The sequence below is a fragment of the Procambarus clarkii genome, chromosome 28, assembly GCF_040958095.1.
Source record: "Procambarus clarkii isolate CNS0578487 chromosome 28, FALCON_Pclarkii_2.0, whole genome shotgun sequence".
Taxonomy (NCBI): domain Eukaryota; kingdom Metazoa; phylum Arthropoda; class Malacostraca; order Decapoda; family Cambaridae; genus Procambarus; species Procambarus clarkii.
Genome location: NC_091177.1, coordinates 495,001 through 512,598, shown reverse-complemented (window position 1 = coordinate 512,598; position 17,598 = coordinate 495,001). Strand labels below are relative to the sequence as shown.

Genomic DNA, 17,598 nt, shown 5'->3' with positions numbered 1-17,598 from the left:
CTTCTTATGACTGGATCATGTCAACTGTAGTCTCGTTTCTTTCAGCTGAAAAGGTGAGGTCCAGGAGCTGAATCTTGATCGGAGCTGAAGCACAAATAGATACGTACACACACAAAATACACACATTAGAGATACAGTACACAAACAGTACACTAGAGATACAATACACACACTAAAAAAATTAGCTCTGGGTACAGGTTAATAACATTGGAGAAGATGTGGGAACCGACCTGGTGAGATTTATATTTATTTAATTTATATGAATTTATATTTACGTTAATTTATATACTTCGATAGCAATTTGTATAATGATAAGTGGACTGTATTTCTGCAATAATCTCATAATCTCACAAATCGATCCTCTACACATTAGGGGGGTTTATATTAATTAAATTTATATATATGCAGCCAATCAAACTACAGTATTAGACTACATACATTGAAGAGGTTCCTTATCTTATTTGTACAGCAGGTATAACCAAGATGTAGACACCACATTTTCCCTCTTTGAGGTAGCTTCCATCACCCTGGTAACTGATGTGCAAAGCATGCTTCCTCGTCTTGACCTGTCAAAAGGGCGCTAGCTGTAAAGCCAGATACCTATATATGACAAGCTATATCAGAGAAAACACTGTACATGGAACCTTAAAGACCTGGCTTAATTACCTTTAGTTTGAGGCTACCACGTGCTCTAACCGGGTCACCCTATATAATGACATTAATGGCTACAAATGAGATACATGGGTTTCGGAAAGAACACTTAACTTGAATTTGTTGACAGCGTGTTGAAGATGGTACACCTTTGGTTTCCATAACACTACGTCCAAGTAAAATTAACAGGAGCCGTATTTGCTCCCTGTGAGCCTCTGGTCTAATATAAACAATGGCAATGTCTAACACTCCATACTATTGACGCTACTGGCCGACATTGTCCAGATATAATAGGAGCCGAATTTGCTCCACGCGTCTCGGAGGTGACACAACAATGGCTGCCCTCCTTCCCCACTGACGCCTGGCCTACATTGTCCAGATGTCAATAAGTGATAGAAGGGTCACATTTACTCTACTTAAATATTGATAATTAAGTTAATTTATATGAGATGTTTTATGATGGTAAAGTCCAAAGACTAATGTATTTAAGAATAATTCCCACCATAATAGGTGGTGAATATAATAGTATGTGGTGATGATATCCCGTTTTCTTTAGACGGTAATTCCACTACAAGTTACGCTTTCTATGGGTGAACTTGTTTATACAACACAGCTATTATCTGTCTGTATGATATATTAAATGGTGTCGGATTTTCCGACAGAAGAGAACAAGGAGGTGGACATGACCACATCGTACAAAATACTTGTGGGAACAAAGTGGACAAAACAGGCGAGGGACAACTGAACAGGTGGAAGATGAAAGCACACACACACTCGTCAGTGGAATGTCAGGAAATATATACATACCACTTACTGGTAAACAAGTGGAGTGTGCTTGAAGCAAAGTTGGAAGTACTTACCATTAACAGCGCCAGGAACAACAATGACGATGGCGGTACAGGACAGTTGTGGTGTCTGGTGCACTGATCAATGTACCAGGTACAGGAGCTGTGAGGCGGGGCTCGAGAGTTCTCCCTACACACACACACAACTATATGCAGGCGATGAGTCAAAATAACGTGGCTAAAGTATGATGACTAAACCACATACTAGAATGTGAAGGGACGAAGACGTTTCGGTCCGTCCTGGACCATTTTCAAGTCGATTGAGAATGGTCCAGGACTGACCGAAACGTCGTCGTACCTTCACATTCTAGTGTGTGGTCTGGTCATCAGACACAACTAGGTAAATAAATAACACTAGGTCATTGTAACATCTTTTCGTGTTTGTACAGATGAGCATTTGAACCTGTGTGCGTGCGTGCGTGTGCGCGCGCGCCTGCGTGCGTGCATACTTAACCTAAACAAGCACAATTAGGTAAGATGCAGCTCTATTGACTCTACTTGCTAACCTTCAGTCGATTGTTTACTGGTTCTCGAATATATATGTGTAATTCTGAATATACATATATATTCAAATATATGTATATTTGAATCCATATATAGAAACGGCCTCCACCACTGCACTTGTTCATTCCACGCACGCACACGCGCGCGCGCTTATGTTGCTGCGTCCACCACAGTACAATGGTGCAGCTTTTTATCCCAGGAAGGTCGGCTTGTTCAAGTGATTCTCAAGTGGGTATCGACGTCTAGTGCATACTGGGTTGTTTATGACTCTGCGTTCCAAGCCCGGCTAATGGCGCTTCTTGTTAGCGTAAGAGTAGGAGTCTCTGTGTAGGTGCACGCGTCTGTGTGTGTAGGTGCACGCGTCTGTGTGTGTAGGTGCACGCGTCTGTGTGTAAATGCACGTACTATTGTACCATTTTCACAGAAATCCAACATATAGGAAAAGAAGCCCATAATCTAAGGCTGTCAATCACCCTAAATTGGATACCAAGTCACATTGGCATAGATGGTAATGAAAAGGCAGACTCACTAGCAAAAACTGCCACTGCTCTACCTGTTGTACAGGTTCAAATACCTCCAAGTTTTTCACAGATTAAGGAGCAAATCAAGAACAACTCTCAACTATCAAAAGTCGCCACAGAGCCAAAGTAGCGGAAGGAAGATCCACTGCGATATGGTACGAACAAGCCACTGGTTACTCCTCTTTCAAGTCTGGCAAAAAGATATCCAGAGACATTGCAGTAGCCATACACAGACTCAGACTTGGTTACAAGTGCTTCTGGAAGGTAATAAACCCAATAGATAAAGAGTGTCCTATCTGTGGAACAGAAGCAGAGGCGCCACTATTGCACTACTTACTGGAATGTGAAGCTACTGAAGCCCTGCGCATCAAACTCAACATTAATCCAACGACAGCAGCTGCATTAGATGCACATTCCACCTCGACTACAATGATTAGAAAAGCCGTTGAGGAATGGGACTCGCTAGTGAGCATTCTGCATCTACATCCGCCACCAAGATAATGTTATTAAAACAAGACTAAAACAGAAGCGAAAAATAAACCGGGAAAACGGAAGAATCCCCACCTCCATTTTAAACTTTGACCCAAATATCACAGTAACAAGGTTATCGCGAATAACCGAACTCAATTACGGGCTCACCATAGCCCGTGCTACATGGACACTTCGTTCTGAGTAGCTAAATCTAAAACAACAAAAACAATAATAATGTACCATTTTAAGTGCATGTGTGTTTGTACCTGCGAAGACTTGGAACGGCATTACCTTGTACCATCAGTGTACCACTAGTTGCTATCTCACGTGAACGTCATCTGATCTGATGGGTCCAGCTGTGTACAGCCGTAGGGGCGGGTGCATGACTCCTCCCTCACCAAGGCCGACCATACCCGCACCGACCCACTTTCCTCAGCCTTATGTGGGTGAGACTACCCGCGCCGACCCACTCTCCTTCTGTGGGTGACACTATACCCGCACCGACCCACTCTCCTTCTGTAGGTGACACTATACCCGCACCGACCCACTCTCCTTTTGTAGGTGACACCATACCCGCACCGACCCACTCTCATTTTGTGGGTGCGGGTACCTTGCTCCTCCACGCAAGGTCCCGTCGTTGCTGCGCACTCGGGCCAGAATCCATAAGCAAATCTAACGTCTAATCTGGTTATCATCGTATAGCGTAGCCGACTCGCAACCGGTTTAGCCGGGAATCGAGCCCAGGGTTGAACGAGGCGTTTGTGCACGTTTCCAACACACACGATGTCTTTGTTTACCAGTAAGTATATGTAGGTTCCCCCCGGAGATGGGTAACTATTGTGACTGGTATCTTGGAGAATGGCAGACGTTGGTTAAGGGGGGGGACCTAGATAAACCTGGCAGCCTTCCTCTGCTGGACAGGAAAATGCTTACCATTATTCAGTTAAGTTAGATTTTTCTACCATTACTTTGTCCCTATTAAAATGGGGTTTTTGTCCTTACGTCATCTCTAATTTGTCCAGCCAGTAGGTGGGACAAAATGCATCACCTGTAGCTTTATTGGCTCGTTCTGCCTTCTTTCTGTCAATAACAACAACACAAACTTCGATTTATACTGGCATTAGGACTTGTTACAATGTTTAAAGTAGGTATTTATAATTCTATTCACGGAGTGAATTAATCACTCGCAACATTTTGGGCAAATATTAAGGTTACTGTGTTGATAAATTGTCACACATGAGAATTATAATACTATGATGTCATTTAACATTTTTAAACACACGCACATATCTCCAGGAGTTGAGTCCCACATGTCGTGGGACATGTCGATGTTTGCAGACAATGCAAAATTAATGGGAAGAGCTGAGACACATGAGGAATGTATAATTCTGCAAGACAACTTAGACAAGCTGCAGAGCTGGTCCAAGAAATGGCTACCGGATGTTAAGACCAGTAAGTGTAAGGTTCCATTGAACTAGGAACAGGTGACAGGAGATAACAAGGACGATACACAATGACGGAACAATATACGGCCCAGTAACGACTACAGAGCAAAAGACCTGGGAGTGGACATAACACCAAGCCTAACCCCGGAGGCACATATCAATAGGATAACGACACCAGACATACTCCGCACTAGCAAAAGTCACGTCATCATTCAGGAACTTAAATTAAGGAGGCATTTAGATCGCTGTACACCGCCTGCGTGAGATTAGTCTTAGGCCGTCTCGTCGTGGCGATAAACAAAAAATGATGAGAAGCTTGTAACGAGGCTCGTCCCAGTATTGCGAGGGGTGAGATACGGAGAGAGTGAAATAACCAGAAATTATATTGCTAGAAAAGGAGAGAGAGAGAGAGAGAGGGGGGGGAAGGGAGGAAAATAATTATAAGGGAAAGATGCAAAGCCATTGTTGAAGTTGATTGTTGACACTTCGAAGGGATAAGGATTTGGGATGGGAGGAAGGGGGGGGGGGTGGAGGGTAGGAATGGTGCCCAACCACTTGGACGTAACATACGTAGTCGGGGGGGGGGGTGGGGGGGAGTGGAAAAACAAGAAACGTTCACAATAAATATCAATAGAACAAGAAGACACGGGAGGAGAAGGCTGTAGAAGCGAGCTTCATTTACAATTTGACAAGAGAAATGGGCCAGGAGTCGTCTGCGTTAGACAACGGCCGGCTTGCAAGGCAGGGACTAAGCGCTGAAGCTCCTTTTTTTTTTTTGTCCATCCTTAATGGTAACGAGTATTTGACTACATATTTTAGATCCGAAAGCTTTAGTGGTAATGAAGCTTCGGTCCTCTCGCCCCGCCTCTGAGTTCTCAATCAACTGGTGTAAAAGTTTTTTTTTTTTTTTTTGAGATATATACAAGAGTTGTTACATTCTTGTACAGCCACTAGTAAGCGTAGCGTTTCGGGCAGGTCCCTGGAATACGATCCCCTGCCGCGAAGAATCGTTTTTTCATCCAAGTACACATTTTACTGTTGCGTTAAACAGAGGCTACAGTTAAGGAATTGCGCCCAGTAAATCCTCCCTGGCCAGGATACGAACCCATGACATAGCGCTCGCGGAACGCCAGGCGAAGTTCTTGAACAATGTTGTTGTTTTAGATTCAGCTATTAAGAATAAAATTTCCATGAAGCACGGGGTATGGTGAGCTCGTAACCTCCCGTTGAACATTTTGGGCTCCATCATATGTGTTTGAAACTCTGTATGAAGTCTGCCTACACTACCTCACTTCTAAGGCTTGAGAATGGTCCAGGACGGACCGAAACGTCGTCGTCCCTTCAACTTCTAGTGTGTGGTCTGGTCAACCTCACTTCTAAGGTTCTTCTCACTTCTTTTCGTTCACTACTTTAACACTAATTCTTTCTAATGTCTCTGTGGCTCATTTGAGTATTAAGTTTGCACCAGTGCCCCCCTTGTGAGAGTGCCACCCGTGCTAAATAGTTTGTCTATATCTACCCTATCAATTCTCTAGACAACATTGTGGTAATTATGTCTCCCCTAGCTCTTCCATCTTCCAGTGACATGATCCTCAACTTAGTCTTGTCTGTAATCAGATATGAACTCGACGCTGAAGGCACATACTCAAAGACTGGTCTGACATGTATGTCGTATATGAAAGTCTTAATGATTCCTTGCAGAAATGTCTAAAATCCGTTCTTAGGCTGGCGTACCTAGCATATGCCCCTAATTACATGCTTTAGATGCAGAGTTTTTTAAAAGACAGGTTCGGCGTGATTTCAACCCGCAGATCGATGCAAGTTTGACAGCTTTCTAACATATTAATACATCTTTCAATGTATATGTAATGTATGTATGTATGTATGTATGTATGTATGTATGTATGTATGTATGTATGTATGTATATGTATGTAATGTATGCTAAAGTTGCGAACTGAAGTGCCTCATCAGGTAGAAGCCTGTAGGTCGACGTGAAGGGCCACGTCCACTATAGGCTAAGACGTTTCCTGGCGACACTTTCTTGGATGAGTTATTATTTATTATTAACATCTTTATTGACAAAATTAATTACAATTTTGCCTAATCCGAGGATTTCGATTAAGTCTTATTAAAGTGAGGATAATGCTGGTATTCACTGTCACGCAGGACAGAGGGTCATACACAAGACAATAGGTCTAAACTGTAGGCGGAAGAACATATATATCATGGTTACAATCAATGTTTTAATGTATGGATATGTGAAAACAACTTTCTATTGTGCACTGCCACACAAGGGCAGGGATGGGTTCATAACTGTTGCAGTTTAGAAGTAATATAAATATTGTTCTTCATTCTTTAAAATGGACAAACAAATTTTGGATAAACTATTAGGATGTCGTCCAGAACACCTGAGTCAATGACATAGTTACACAGTTGGTGGTACAAGAGGCCAGGAGGTCTAAAGTCCTTTACGGCTTCACATTCAACAATATAGTGTTCTAGTGAATGCATTAAAGGCTTATCACAGAGTTTACGATCTGAGTATTCTGATAGTGGCTCAGCTTCACTAACCTGCCAGATGTGTCTATAGCCAAGGCGAATTCGCGCAATGACTACATCACATTGCCTGGTCCGGTTACTGTGCTGACCATACAAATACCTATCATTACCTTGAGTGCCTCCGTTCCTCGCCTCACCCACCCCAACAACAACAACGGCACCTCCTGACCTGTCTCAGTGTCGCCGTGTCACCGTATACGGAAATTTTGTAAACTGTGTAATAAATCAGAATTATATCAATATTTACGTGAATTGTAATCTGAAGAACTGAAGAGTAAGGGGGAAAGTTCAGCCTATACAGCCATGACGTCTGGAGTATCCAGTGTAATTCGCTCGCCTGAAGTTTACACGGAAACGATAGCAATACAATAGTTTGTCATGGATTCCTTCACGCTCTACTTCAGATATTACTGTTAGTCGGAGCCTGGGGGTCCAGGGAGGAGCGTGTGCGTCTCGTCATGGACTTGGTGTCCAGTACAAGGTCTGTCAACGTCTACAGGGTTATGAAAGTCGTGACATTTGCTTACTGAGCAAACACCAAGTATACTTTAGTCCTCATGACGGTTCTTGATTTTAAATTCTGTGAATATACCCCGACAATCAGGATATACCTCTGTGAATTCATCCCTCTGATTATCAAGAACTAGCTGTAACTATACATATAATTTGATGAAGCTGGTGTAGTGTACATACTGTCTATCCTGGGAGGGACAGAAATGGTTGGGAGCATTTTCTATCACCTAATGAATTTGTTCACTTAGCAGTGAGTAGGTACTCTGGAGTTAATCAGCTTGCGGGGTCAGTAATTCGGCCTTGGGGGGGGGGGGGGGAGGTATTGACATAAGCCTAACATGTATGAATACACTCTGGCTGCCTGTACCCCGACGCAATGAATTATTAATTAAATTATTTTTCACAGCTCTCTGAAAATCTAATTCACGTTCCTCTTGCAGAACGACAATGACGCCACCAGTCACTAGATGGCTCTGCCTGCACCTCGTGCTCCTGCTGACCCAGGGTGAGTTACCTCCTTTTCTTGGGTTGTGATGGGATTTTTTCTTTTGCCCCGAGGGACGAGTTTATTGGGCAGCGTCACTCATCCTGTGAATGGACACACCGCCATAGCAACATGTACAACACTCCCCAGTAGGAACAAAACCCGCTGGGTTGTTCATTCTATCAGTTATATCCAAACATAGCTGGGACTTGCTTAACTGTTTCAAGTGAACAGCTCCTCAAACAAGAATAATAACCTTTGTCAACCTTTAAAAAACGTAAGTTATCTTGCGGGTGCAAAATGGGGGAACCTTTTGAGAACAGCATTTGTATTTGACACAGTATTTTCCTAACTCAAACAATGTGGGGTCTACTATGCTACACACATTTCTAATGTGTCTTAGATGTTCACATTCTCTCAGGTAGTGGTCAAGGTGGTGTCTGTCACTCTCGCCACAAATTCTGCAACTCCGCTGGTACACTGTTGCTTCCATCTCGAATCTCCATGGATATTTGTATTCAAGACGGATTCTTGCTATTACTGATTCTCTCCCGCGGCCACCTCCTCTTCGTCTATAATGATTGGGATTGCCAGCTGCAACCATGCTGTACCAGCATACAGATTCACTGATTTGTGCTTCTATCCTTTCCTCAGTTACCTTGTCATGGTGATGTTGCCTGACAATACCTCTAATTTGTAGAAGAGTCATGGTATTGCAGTATTCAGTATGCTCTCCGTCAGCGCTTTCGGCAGCCAGCACATCTGCTTGTTCATTTCCACAGATTCCAACATGAGAGGGGATCGACAGAAATTGTACAACTCTTCCCTGATTGGTTAGTACCCTCACAGCTCTCTTGATTTCAGCAACTATCCCAAGGTTTTCTGTCCGATTTTTATTAAGGTTTTGTAGTGCTGCTTTTTGAATCAGTGCAGATCACTGCACCGTTAGTGTTTCAAAGAATCTTAACGCATAATAATGGCAATTAGTTCTACTTGCATTAAAGAGGCATAGTTCTCAATACGTGCTTTTTCTTCACTTGCATTTTGAAAGGCATTATTCCTAAGTGCAGTGTATGCTGCACCAGTCCCGCCATTGACAGGATTAGATGACCCATCAGTGTAGGTTTGATCAAATTCATTCCAGAACTTTTCATTGTCGTCTCGTTCATGATAATCCTACATGATTCATCCTACCAGGGAATGAGGGGGGAAAGGGGAGATAACCTTTCTACAGGCAGGAGCTCACGGGCTTGTTCAAACAAATGAAGTTCGTCCAGGTAGCAGACTTACAGGTGTTGCCATTTTTTGCTTTTCCTGTTTCCTCCTGTGAGTAGCACAGAACTGTTTTTTTTCTTGGCAATATCATTATTACGTGTTTCTCTGGCTATCTTAATTGCAAGCTTATCATTAAGTTCCCTAATTCTGCTATTAACACTGGTAAGAGACAACTCCTCCCGTAGACTAGATGTTTTGGTAGCTCTTGGAACTCCAAGAATGATTGCCAGGACTTCATTTTGTATGCTTTCAAGACTTTTCATATCGATTTAGTAGGTGCTTAAAACTGGTGCGGCATAGTCTATGACGGAGCGCACATAGGCTGTGTACATAATTTTAAGCACGGTAATAGAGGCGCCATGTCCATTCCAGGTCATAGCTTTCAGTACCCTGAGTCGACTTTTGCATGTTCCTATGAGTTGATTGAGCTCCTCTTTCTTCCCCTTGTTAGAGCCGACAGTGACGCCAAGGTACCGACAGTGGTCAACCCATTCAAGTGTTTCACCATTAATTTATAGTTCTTCATTTTCTCTTTCCTTATGACGACTTTGCTTTTGTTTTGTTTATGGAGAGTGAAACCGAGTTCAACACACTTCCTTCCAAGGAAGGCCGGCCTCTCATAATGTGTCTGTGGCTCATTTGGGTTCTCAGGTTCCACCTGTGTTAGCTTGTGCGTGTACCTCCCCTGTTAAATAATCCATCCTGGTCTATCCTGTCAATTCCACTGATAATTTCGTATGTGGCGATCATGTGTTTCCGGGTCCTCACGTCTTCCAGCGACGTGAGGTGCAGCTCACGCGGCCTTTTCTCGTAACTCATGCCTCTTAGTTCTGGGACTAGACTAGTGGCATACCTCCAACCATTTTCAAGCTTCGTCTTGTGCTTGACAAGGTACGGGCTCCATGCTGGGGCCGCATACTCCAGGATTGGTCTTACATATGTGGTACACAAGGTTTTGAAGAATTCCTTGCACAGGTTTCTGAAGGCAGTTCTGATGTTAGCCAACCTTGCATACGCCGATGATATTCTTTTGATGTGGGCTTCAGGAGACAGGGTTGGTGTGATACCTGCTCATAGATCTTTCTCTCTGTCCGTTTCATAAAAGGACTTCATCTCCCATTCAGTATCTTGTGTCTGGCCTCCCATTTTTCCCCCTAGTTCCATTACCTTATATTTACTTTGGTTGAACTTTAGTAGCCATTTGTTGGACCATTCATTCAGTTTGTCTAGGTCATCTTGTAGCCTCATACTATCTTCCTGTGTCTTAATCCTCCTCGTAATTTTTGCATCATCAGCAAACATATAGAGGAACGAGTATATTTCTTCTGGGAGATCATTTACATAAATCCGAAACAGTATAGGTCCAAGGACTGATCCCCGTGACTCCACTGGTGACGCCTCGGCACTCTGAGACCTCACCCCTCACATTGACTCGCTGTCTTCTGTTGCTTAGGTACTCCTTTATCCAATGGAGTATCTTCCCTTTCACTCCTGCCTGCATCTCCGTCTTGTGCACTAGTCTCTTGTGTGGAACTTTGTCAAAGGCTTTCTGACAATTCAAAAATATGCAGTCTGCCCATCCCTCTCTTTCTTGTTTGATTTTTGTTGCCTGGTCGTAGAATTCAATTAATCCTGTGAGGCATAATTTGTTATCCCTGAGCCCATGCTGATGTTGTTAAAAAGTTCTTTCACTCCAGATGTTCCACAAGCCTTTTTCGCACAATCTTCTCCATCAACTTGCATGGTATGCAAGTTAGGGACACTGGCCTGTAGTTCAGTGCCTCCTGTCTATCAACCTTCTTGTATTTCGGGACTACATTAGCCATTTGCCAAACTTTTGGCAGTTCACCTGTTACCAGTGATTTAATGTAATGTATCAATCATACAATGTATGTATGTGATGTAACTATATAACCTGAGCTTGTAAAAGCACCTTCATCACCTTCAGTGATTAAGTGCTTAATTGCACACTAGTTTCTTTATCAGCTACCTCACCCTGTCAGGGTAAATGAGACAAATATATGTGAATGCATGTGTGTGTGTATATATGTATGTGTGTGTGTGTATGTATATGTATGGGTATAAAGCATATATGGAAGCTGATCAGAATTACATTTCACCTTTGTGAATGTACATTAATGACACTATGTAAAAGACACATCTAATACTTTATGTAGGGCATACGTAAATCTGTGTATCTATGTATTTACGTATGTAGGTTAGCTTAGCATTTTAAAAGCACCGAATCACCTTCTGTGGTTGAGTGTTCAATAAACCCTTGAACTGTATGTTTAACACTTCTCTAACCCTGTCCATGGAGGAGAGAAGAAAATGTATATATGTTGGTTAGCATTGTAAATGTGTGGCCACGTCTGTGGTAGATAATAATAATAATAATAAAAAAAAAAAGTGATTTGTTATACACCATGGAGAGTGGCAGGTACAGTGCTTCTGCTCCTTCCTTTAGTATTCATGTTGAGTTTCCATCCGGGTTTAATCCCGGATGGAATTAATGATTAATAAAATGATTAATGATTTAAAAAGTTTATTCATCCCCTCATATCTGAACTCAAAACTTTTACTAATAACTATCGTCCTCTTGACATAAAGCTCGCTTTTCAACAAACTAACACACTTCGTAGCAATCTAGTTTACACTGCTCCTGCTTCTAAAGCTGCTGGTGTCTACTCTATTTCCTGTTCGTCTTGTCCTCTGCAATATTTTTGGGAAACTGGCCGTACACTTAGTGACAGACTTAAAAAACACAAAAGTGTTAAGTCTGCAGGCACAAACAATGCCCTCTTCTGTCATTTTAGGGATTCTAATCATCCTATTGATTGGTCTTCCTACAAAAAAAATCTTTCCTGCCTCTACACAGACGCCGTTTTGTTGAATCGGCTCTAATACACAGCATAGTCACCATGAACCTGAGTCCTGGCTTTGTTGCTGTTGACTCTTCCCTTTCACAGTATATACTCAAATGCTCTAAACTTTCTAACAAACGTGACCTAACATAAGCTTACCCTTCCATTTACCTTTCTTTCTCTTTCCTCCTTTTTTTTCTCTTACGATCCCTTTCTTATTCTTATTACTATCCCCTTTATTACACCTTTCGTACCTTTTGCCTTGCTTTTTCTTCCTCAAAGATTTTCTTCTCGCCTCTCTTATGCCTCCTTCCCTCATCTGCTTACAGGCTATTCATGCCCGTGCCACCTCTTAGGTGGCTTAATCTTTATCAATCAATCTTCCCTCATCACAGTCGACATGAGAATGGTCCAGGACGGACTGAAATGTCGTCGTCCCTTCACTTTTTAGTGTGTGGTTAGGTCAACATATTTCAGCCACGTTACTGTGACTCCTCGTCTGCACCTGGAATTATTACGTAATCATTCCTGGCACCCTGGTATCTTTCACTGCTCTCTAATGTCCTGTTATTTCTATCGTGTCTCCACGCCCTTGTACTTTGTTGCTTTGAAAGATTACAACTCTGATTAAACCATCGGTTTCTTGTCTGCATTTCGTTTTTTTTCCTTTTGGACTGGGACAGACTTGTCTGCTGCCTCCTTACACTTCTGCGTGATGTAGTCTATCGTGTCTTGGGCCGTCTTTCTTCCGACCTCTGTTTCCCACGTTTTATCAGTTAGGAATTTTCTTGACTCCTCATACTTTCCCTTTCGGAATGCCAGCCTTTTGTTTTCAGGTCCCTTTCTTGAGTACATTAACCATTCTTCGACCAGATATTCAAACATCAGTACACTGTGGTCGCTCATTCCCACTGGGGCCTCTAAACCGATTTCCCTTATGTCGGAGTCGTTCAGAGTGAAGACTGGGTCGGGTCTCGTTGGTTCATCGTTGCCCCTCATTCTTGTGGGTCCCCTACGTACCTTGTGACTACCTTGTGTAGCTTCCAGGGATCAATAGCTCGTGGCCCGGTCTCCGACCAGGCCTCCCGGTTGGTCGTCTGGTCAACCAGGCTGTTGGACGCGGCTGCTCGCAGCCTGACGTATGAATGGTTGGTTGATGAGCTATTCTTTGGAGGTGTCTGTCGAATTCTCTCTTGAACCTCTGCTTTTCAACGGGGGATATTTTGCACATTCTATCACGCCTACTTGTCTAATGTGATGTTATTTCTGTGTTCAGATTTGGAACCAGTCCTAATATCTTCCACTTGTAGATTATTATTTGTCTCTCCCACCTGTGCTCTAGAGAATACAGATTTAGACATTTTAATCGGTCCCAATAATTAAGATGACTTAGAGTGGATTCTAGCTGTAAAGGATCTTTGCATGCTCTCTAGGTCAGCAACTTCTCCGGCTCTGAATGGAGCTGTTAGTGTGCAACAATATTCCACCCTAGAGAGCACTAGTGTCTTAAAAAGTATCATCATTGGTATGGCATCCCTAGTTTGGAAGGACCTTGTTATCCAACCTGTCATTTTTCTTGTAGTCGTGACAGTTACTTTATGGTGTTCTGTAAAGGTAAGGTTTTCCATGATTACTCCTAGATCCTTTACATTACTTTTTGGTTCTATAGTGTGGTTTGATTCCGTTTTATACATGGTTTGTGTGTTTACATTTTAATTTTTTTCCATAGCGCAAAAGCTGGAATTTATTTTCATTAAACAACATATTATCTGTGGCCCATTGAAAGACCCGATTTACATCCGATTGGAGGTTTGCCGTGTCCTCTATATTGTCTACTCGCATTAAAATCCTAGTGTCATCTGCAAATGATGATGCATTGCTGTAGTTTGTATCCTTTTCTATGTATGATATTAGTATGAAAAAACTACTGGAACAAGCACGGTATCTTGGGGGACTGAGCTTTTTACAGTAGATGATCCGAATTTTACCGTGTTGACTGTTACTCTCTGCGTTCTGTTAGTTAGGGAAGTTGAAGATCCATCTCCATACTTTGCTAGTAATTCTTTTTTGTCCGCATTTTGTGCGCTATAACACCATGGTCACGTTTGTCGAAAGCTTTTTTTCCAAGTGTGTGTATATGACATCTGTGTTTTGCTCGTCTTCCATGACACCTGCGGCCATGTCATAGTGATCCAGTAACTGTGAGAGGCAGGAGCGCCCTGTTCTGAAACCATGTTGTCCTCTCTATTTTCCTATTTCCTCTGTTTTCCTATTTCCTCTCTATTTTCCTATTTCCTCTCTATTTTCCTATTTCCTCTCTATTTTCCTATTTCCTCTCTATTTTCTATTTCCTCTCTATTTTCTATTTCCTCTCTATTTTCCTATTTCCTCTCTATTTTCCTATTTCCTCTCTATTTTCTATTTCCTCTCTATTTTCTATTTCCTCTCTATTTTCCTATTTCCTCTCTATTTTCCTATTTCCTCTCTATTTTCCTATTTCCTCTCTATTTTCCTATTTCCTCTCTATTTTCCTATTTCCTCTCTATTTTCCTATTTCCTCTCTATTTTCTATTTCCTCTCTATTTTCTATTTCCTCTCTATTTTCCTATTTCCTCTCTATTTTCCTATTTCCTCTCTATTTTCCTATTTCCTCTCTATTTTCTATTTCCTCTCTATTTCACATAAGGCCTTTTGCTCCTATTGCCTCTCTTGGATTATATATGATTCTCTCGGCTTCAGCTCGATCATATCCATTTCTCTAAATAGCCTTCCTTGTCGTTGTTGGGATAGAGAGGAGCGTTTGAGATGTTCTGTAATTTGTTTTCTTCGCGTATAGAAGGAGCGCTGTTGTTGATCCAGTTCGCATCCTTTTCCCTCTTTTCTTAGTGTTATATGGCGTCTACGTGTTTCTAGTGCTACTGTGCCCATTTTCTCGAAGCACTGGTTTAAGTCTGCATTATGTAGTTGTTCTTCCCAACACAGTTCTGTGGGGTCTTGGTTTATTCGTTCCCAGTTAATCAGTTTGTTATTAAAATTGAATTTGCGGAATTCTCCTCCTCCTGGGATTTGAGATTGGCTGCACAGGTCTGTTGTCCATGCTTGCATGAACTAAGATCAAGTTGTGATCTGAGTAGCAAGTAGTTGTAATGTCTCTGATTAGTTCATCGTTGTTTGTAAAAGTAAGGTCTAGGATGTTTTCTTTCCTAGTTGGCTCTACTATTTGCTGGTTTAAAGCAAATCTGTCACACATCTGCAAGAGGTCATTTGTGTGTGACTGTTCATTCAGACTGCTTCCTGGGGTTCTCCGCTATAATAGTATTTGCCATTTCAGATATCGTAAGTTGAAATCACCAAGCAAGAATTTTTTTCTCCAGGGAAATTTCTGCGTGGGCCCCTAAACCTCTGGCTGGCCCATTAAGTGTTGCTTGTTTCTGTTTTACTTTAGTGGAGTGTGAGTATTTATGACTCGTATGGTCGCTTCAGTAAGATTTTGTCCCATGTGTTTAACAACTTCTGCTCTGCTGAATCTAAGTCGAAATCTTAATGGGTTTGTAACTGTGCACCGTGTTAGATAATGTTCCAGTGGTCTGTCGGGCATTTCTCCACAGTGCTGAACCCTGACCAAGCAAGATGATATCAGGGTTAGGGATTGTGAGGTTATCTAAGCAGTGTTCTATTTTCATAAGTTGGTCTTTAAACTGCCGGGGATTTGCATCAGGTGATTTATATACAAGAACAATCACCACAATTAGAATTTAAATTTTTTTGTTATCAGCACTTCCACCATATTATTTGTGGTGTTTAGCAGCTCTGTGCAGATGAGTATGTCTTTGATGTACAGGCTGACCCCACCCTGGAGCCTGTGATGTACAGGCTGACCCCACCCTGTAGCCTGTGTTTCCTGTCACACCTGTAAAGAGTGTGCTCCGGTATCCATATTACACTGTCATAATAGTCCTTAGTGAGAGTTTCAGTTAAAGCTGCCAACATTTACCTCATATAAGAGGCCAGTTATAAAGTGAACTTTGTATTGCGTATTTTGATACCTTGTCTTTTGGCAAATATGAAAGATGATGTGGTGTTTGTGGAAGTGTTGGGTATTGTACCTTGGTGTTGGTATCTGTGGGTCTGGTACGGCTGCCTCATTATCCATGTCGTGTTGAGCATTTGACCGAGTTGACGGTACAGTCTGGATATTTCTTGTTATTCTTTTTTTCTTTCTCTTACTAAAAACTTCCTCTGGTATGTACAGGTGTTGCTGTGTTCATAATGTCGCTCTTCTGATTTTTATTCCCTTTGTTCCTTTGATATGAAAATCTGGGCATTGTTTGTTACAACACTCCATTTTGGTTAGCGAATTTTTACACAGTTTCGGGTGGAAGTATTTGTAGATATCAGAGCGACACGTTCCTGTATTTAGGGTATTTGTGCAGTTTCTTGGGTGGTTGTATTTGCATGTTCCATTTGTTCTTCCTGTCAGCCCATATTTACACACACACACACACACACACACACACACACACACACACACACACACACACACACACACACACACACACACACACATACACACACACACACACACACACACACACACACACACACACACACACACACACACACACACACACTCACAATTAGGTGAGTACACACACACACACACACACACACACACAGTGTGTGCCAGTGTCCTTGACTTGTATACCATGCAAGGTGATGGAGAAGATCGTGAGAAAAAACCTGGTAACACATCTGGAGAGAAGGGACTTCGTGACAAATCGCCAACATGGGTACAGGGAGGGTAAATCTTGCCTTACAGGCTTGATAGAATTCTACGATCAGGTGACAAAGATTAAGCAAGAAAGAGAGGGTTGGCGGACTGCATTTTCTTGGATTGTCGGAAAGCCTTTGACACAGTACCGCATAAGAGGCTGGTACATAAGCTGGAGAGACAGGCAGGTGTAGCTGGTAAGGTGCTCCAGTGGATAAGGGAGTATCTAAGCAATAGGAAGCAGAGAGTTACGGTGAGGGGTGAGACCTCCGATTGGCGTGAAGTCACCAGTGGAGTCCCACAGGGCTCTGTACTCGGTCCTATCTTGTTTCTGATATATGTAAATGATCTCCCGGAGGGTATCGATTCATTTCTCTCAATGTTTGCGGACGATGCCAAAATTATGAGAAGGATTAAGACAGAAGAGGACTGTTTGAGGCTTCAAGAAGACCTAGACAAACTGCAGGAATAGTCGAACAAGTGGTTGTTAGAGTTTAACCCAACCAAATGTAATATAATGAAGATAGGTGCTGGGAGCAGGAGGCCAAATAAGAGGTATTATCTGGGAGAGGAAATTCTTCAGGAGTCAGAGAAAGAAAAAGACTTGGGGGTTGATATCACGCCAGAACTGTCTCCTGCAGCACATATCAAGCGAATAACATCAGCGGCATATGCCAGGCTGGCCAACATACGA

At 42.3% G+C, this 17,598-nt stretch overlaps 1 protein-coding gene across 6 annotated transcripts in view; it reads left to right on the top strand.

Annotated features, from left to right (window-relative positions):
• LOC123754903 (uncharacterized) overlaps nucleotides 1–17,598 on the top strand; it is a 265,794-nt gene that overhangs the window by 172,011 nt on the left and 76,185 nt on the right. For all 6 annotated transcript variants that reach the window (XM_069332768.1, XM_045737236.2, XM_069332770.1 and 3 more), the window contains exon 3: nucleotides 7,951–8,015. In XM_069332768.1, the coding sequence (XP_069188869.1) occupies nucleotides 7,958–8,015 (58 nt within the window). In that variant the 5' untranslated portion in view covers nucleotides 7,951–7,957. The remainder of the gene's footprint in view (nucleotides 1–7,950; nucleotides 8,016–17,598) is intronic.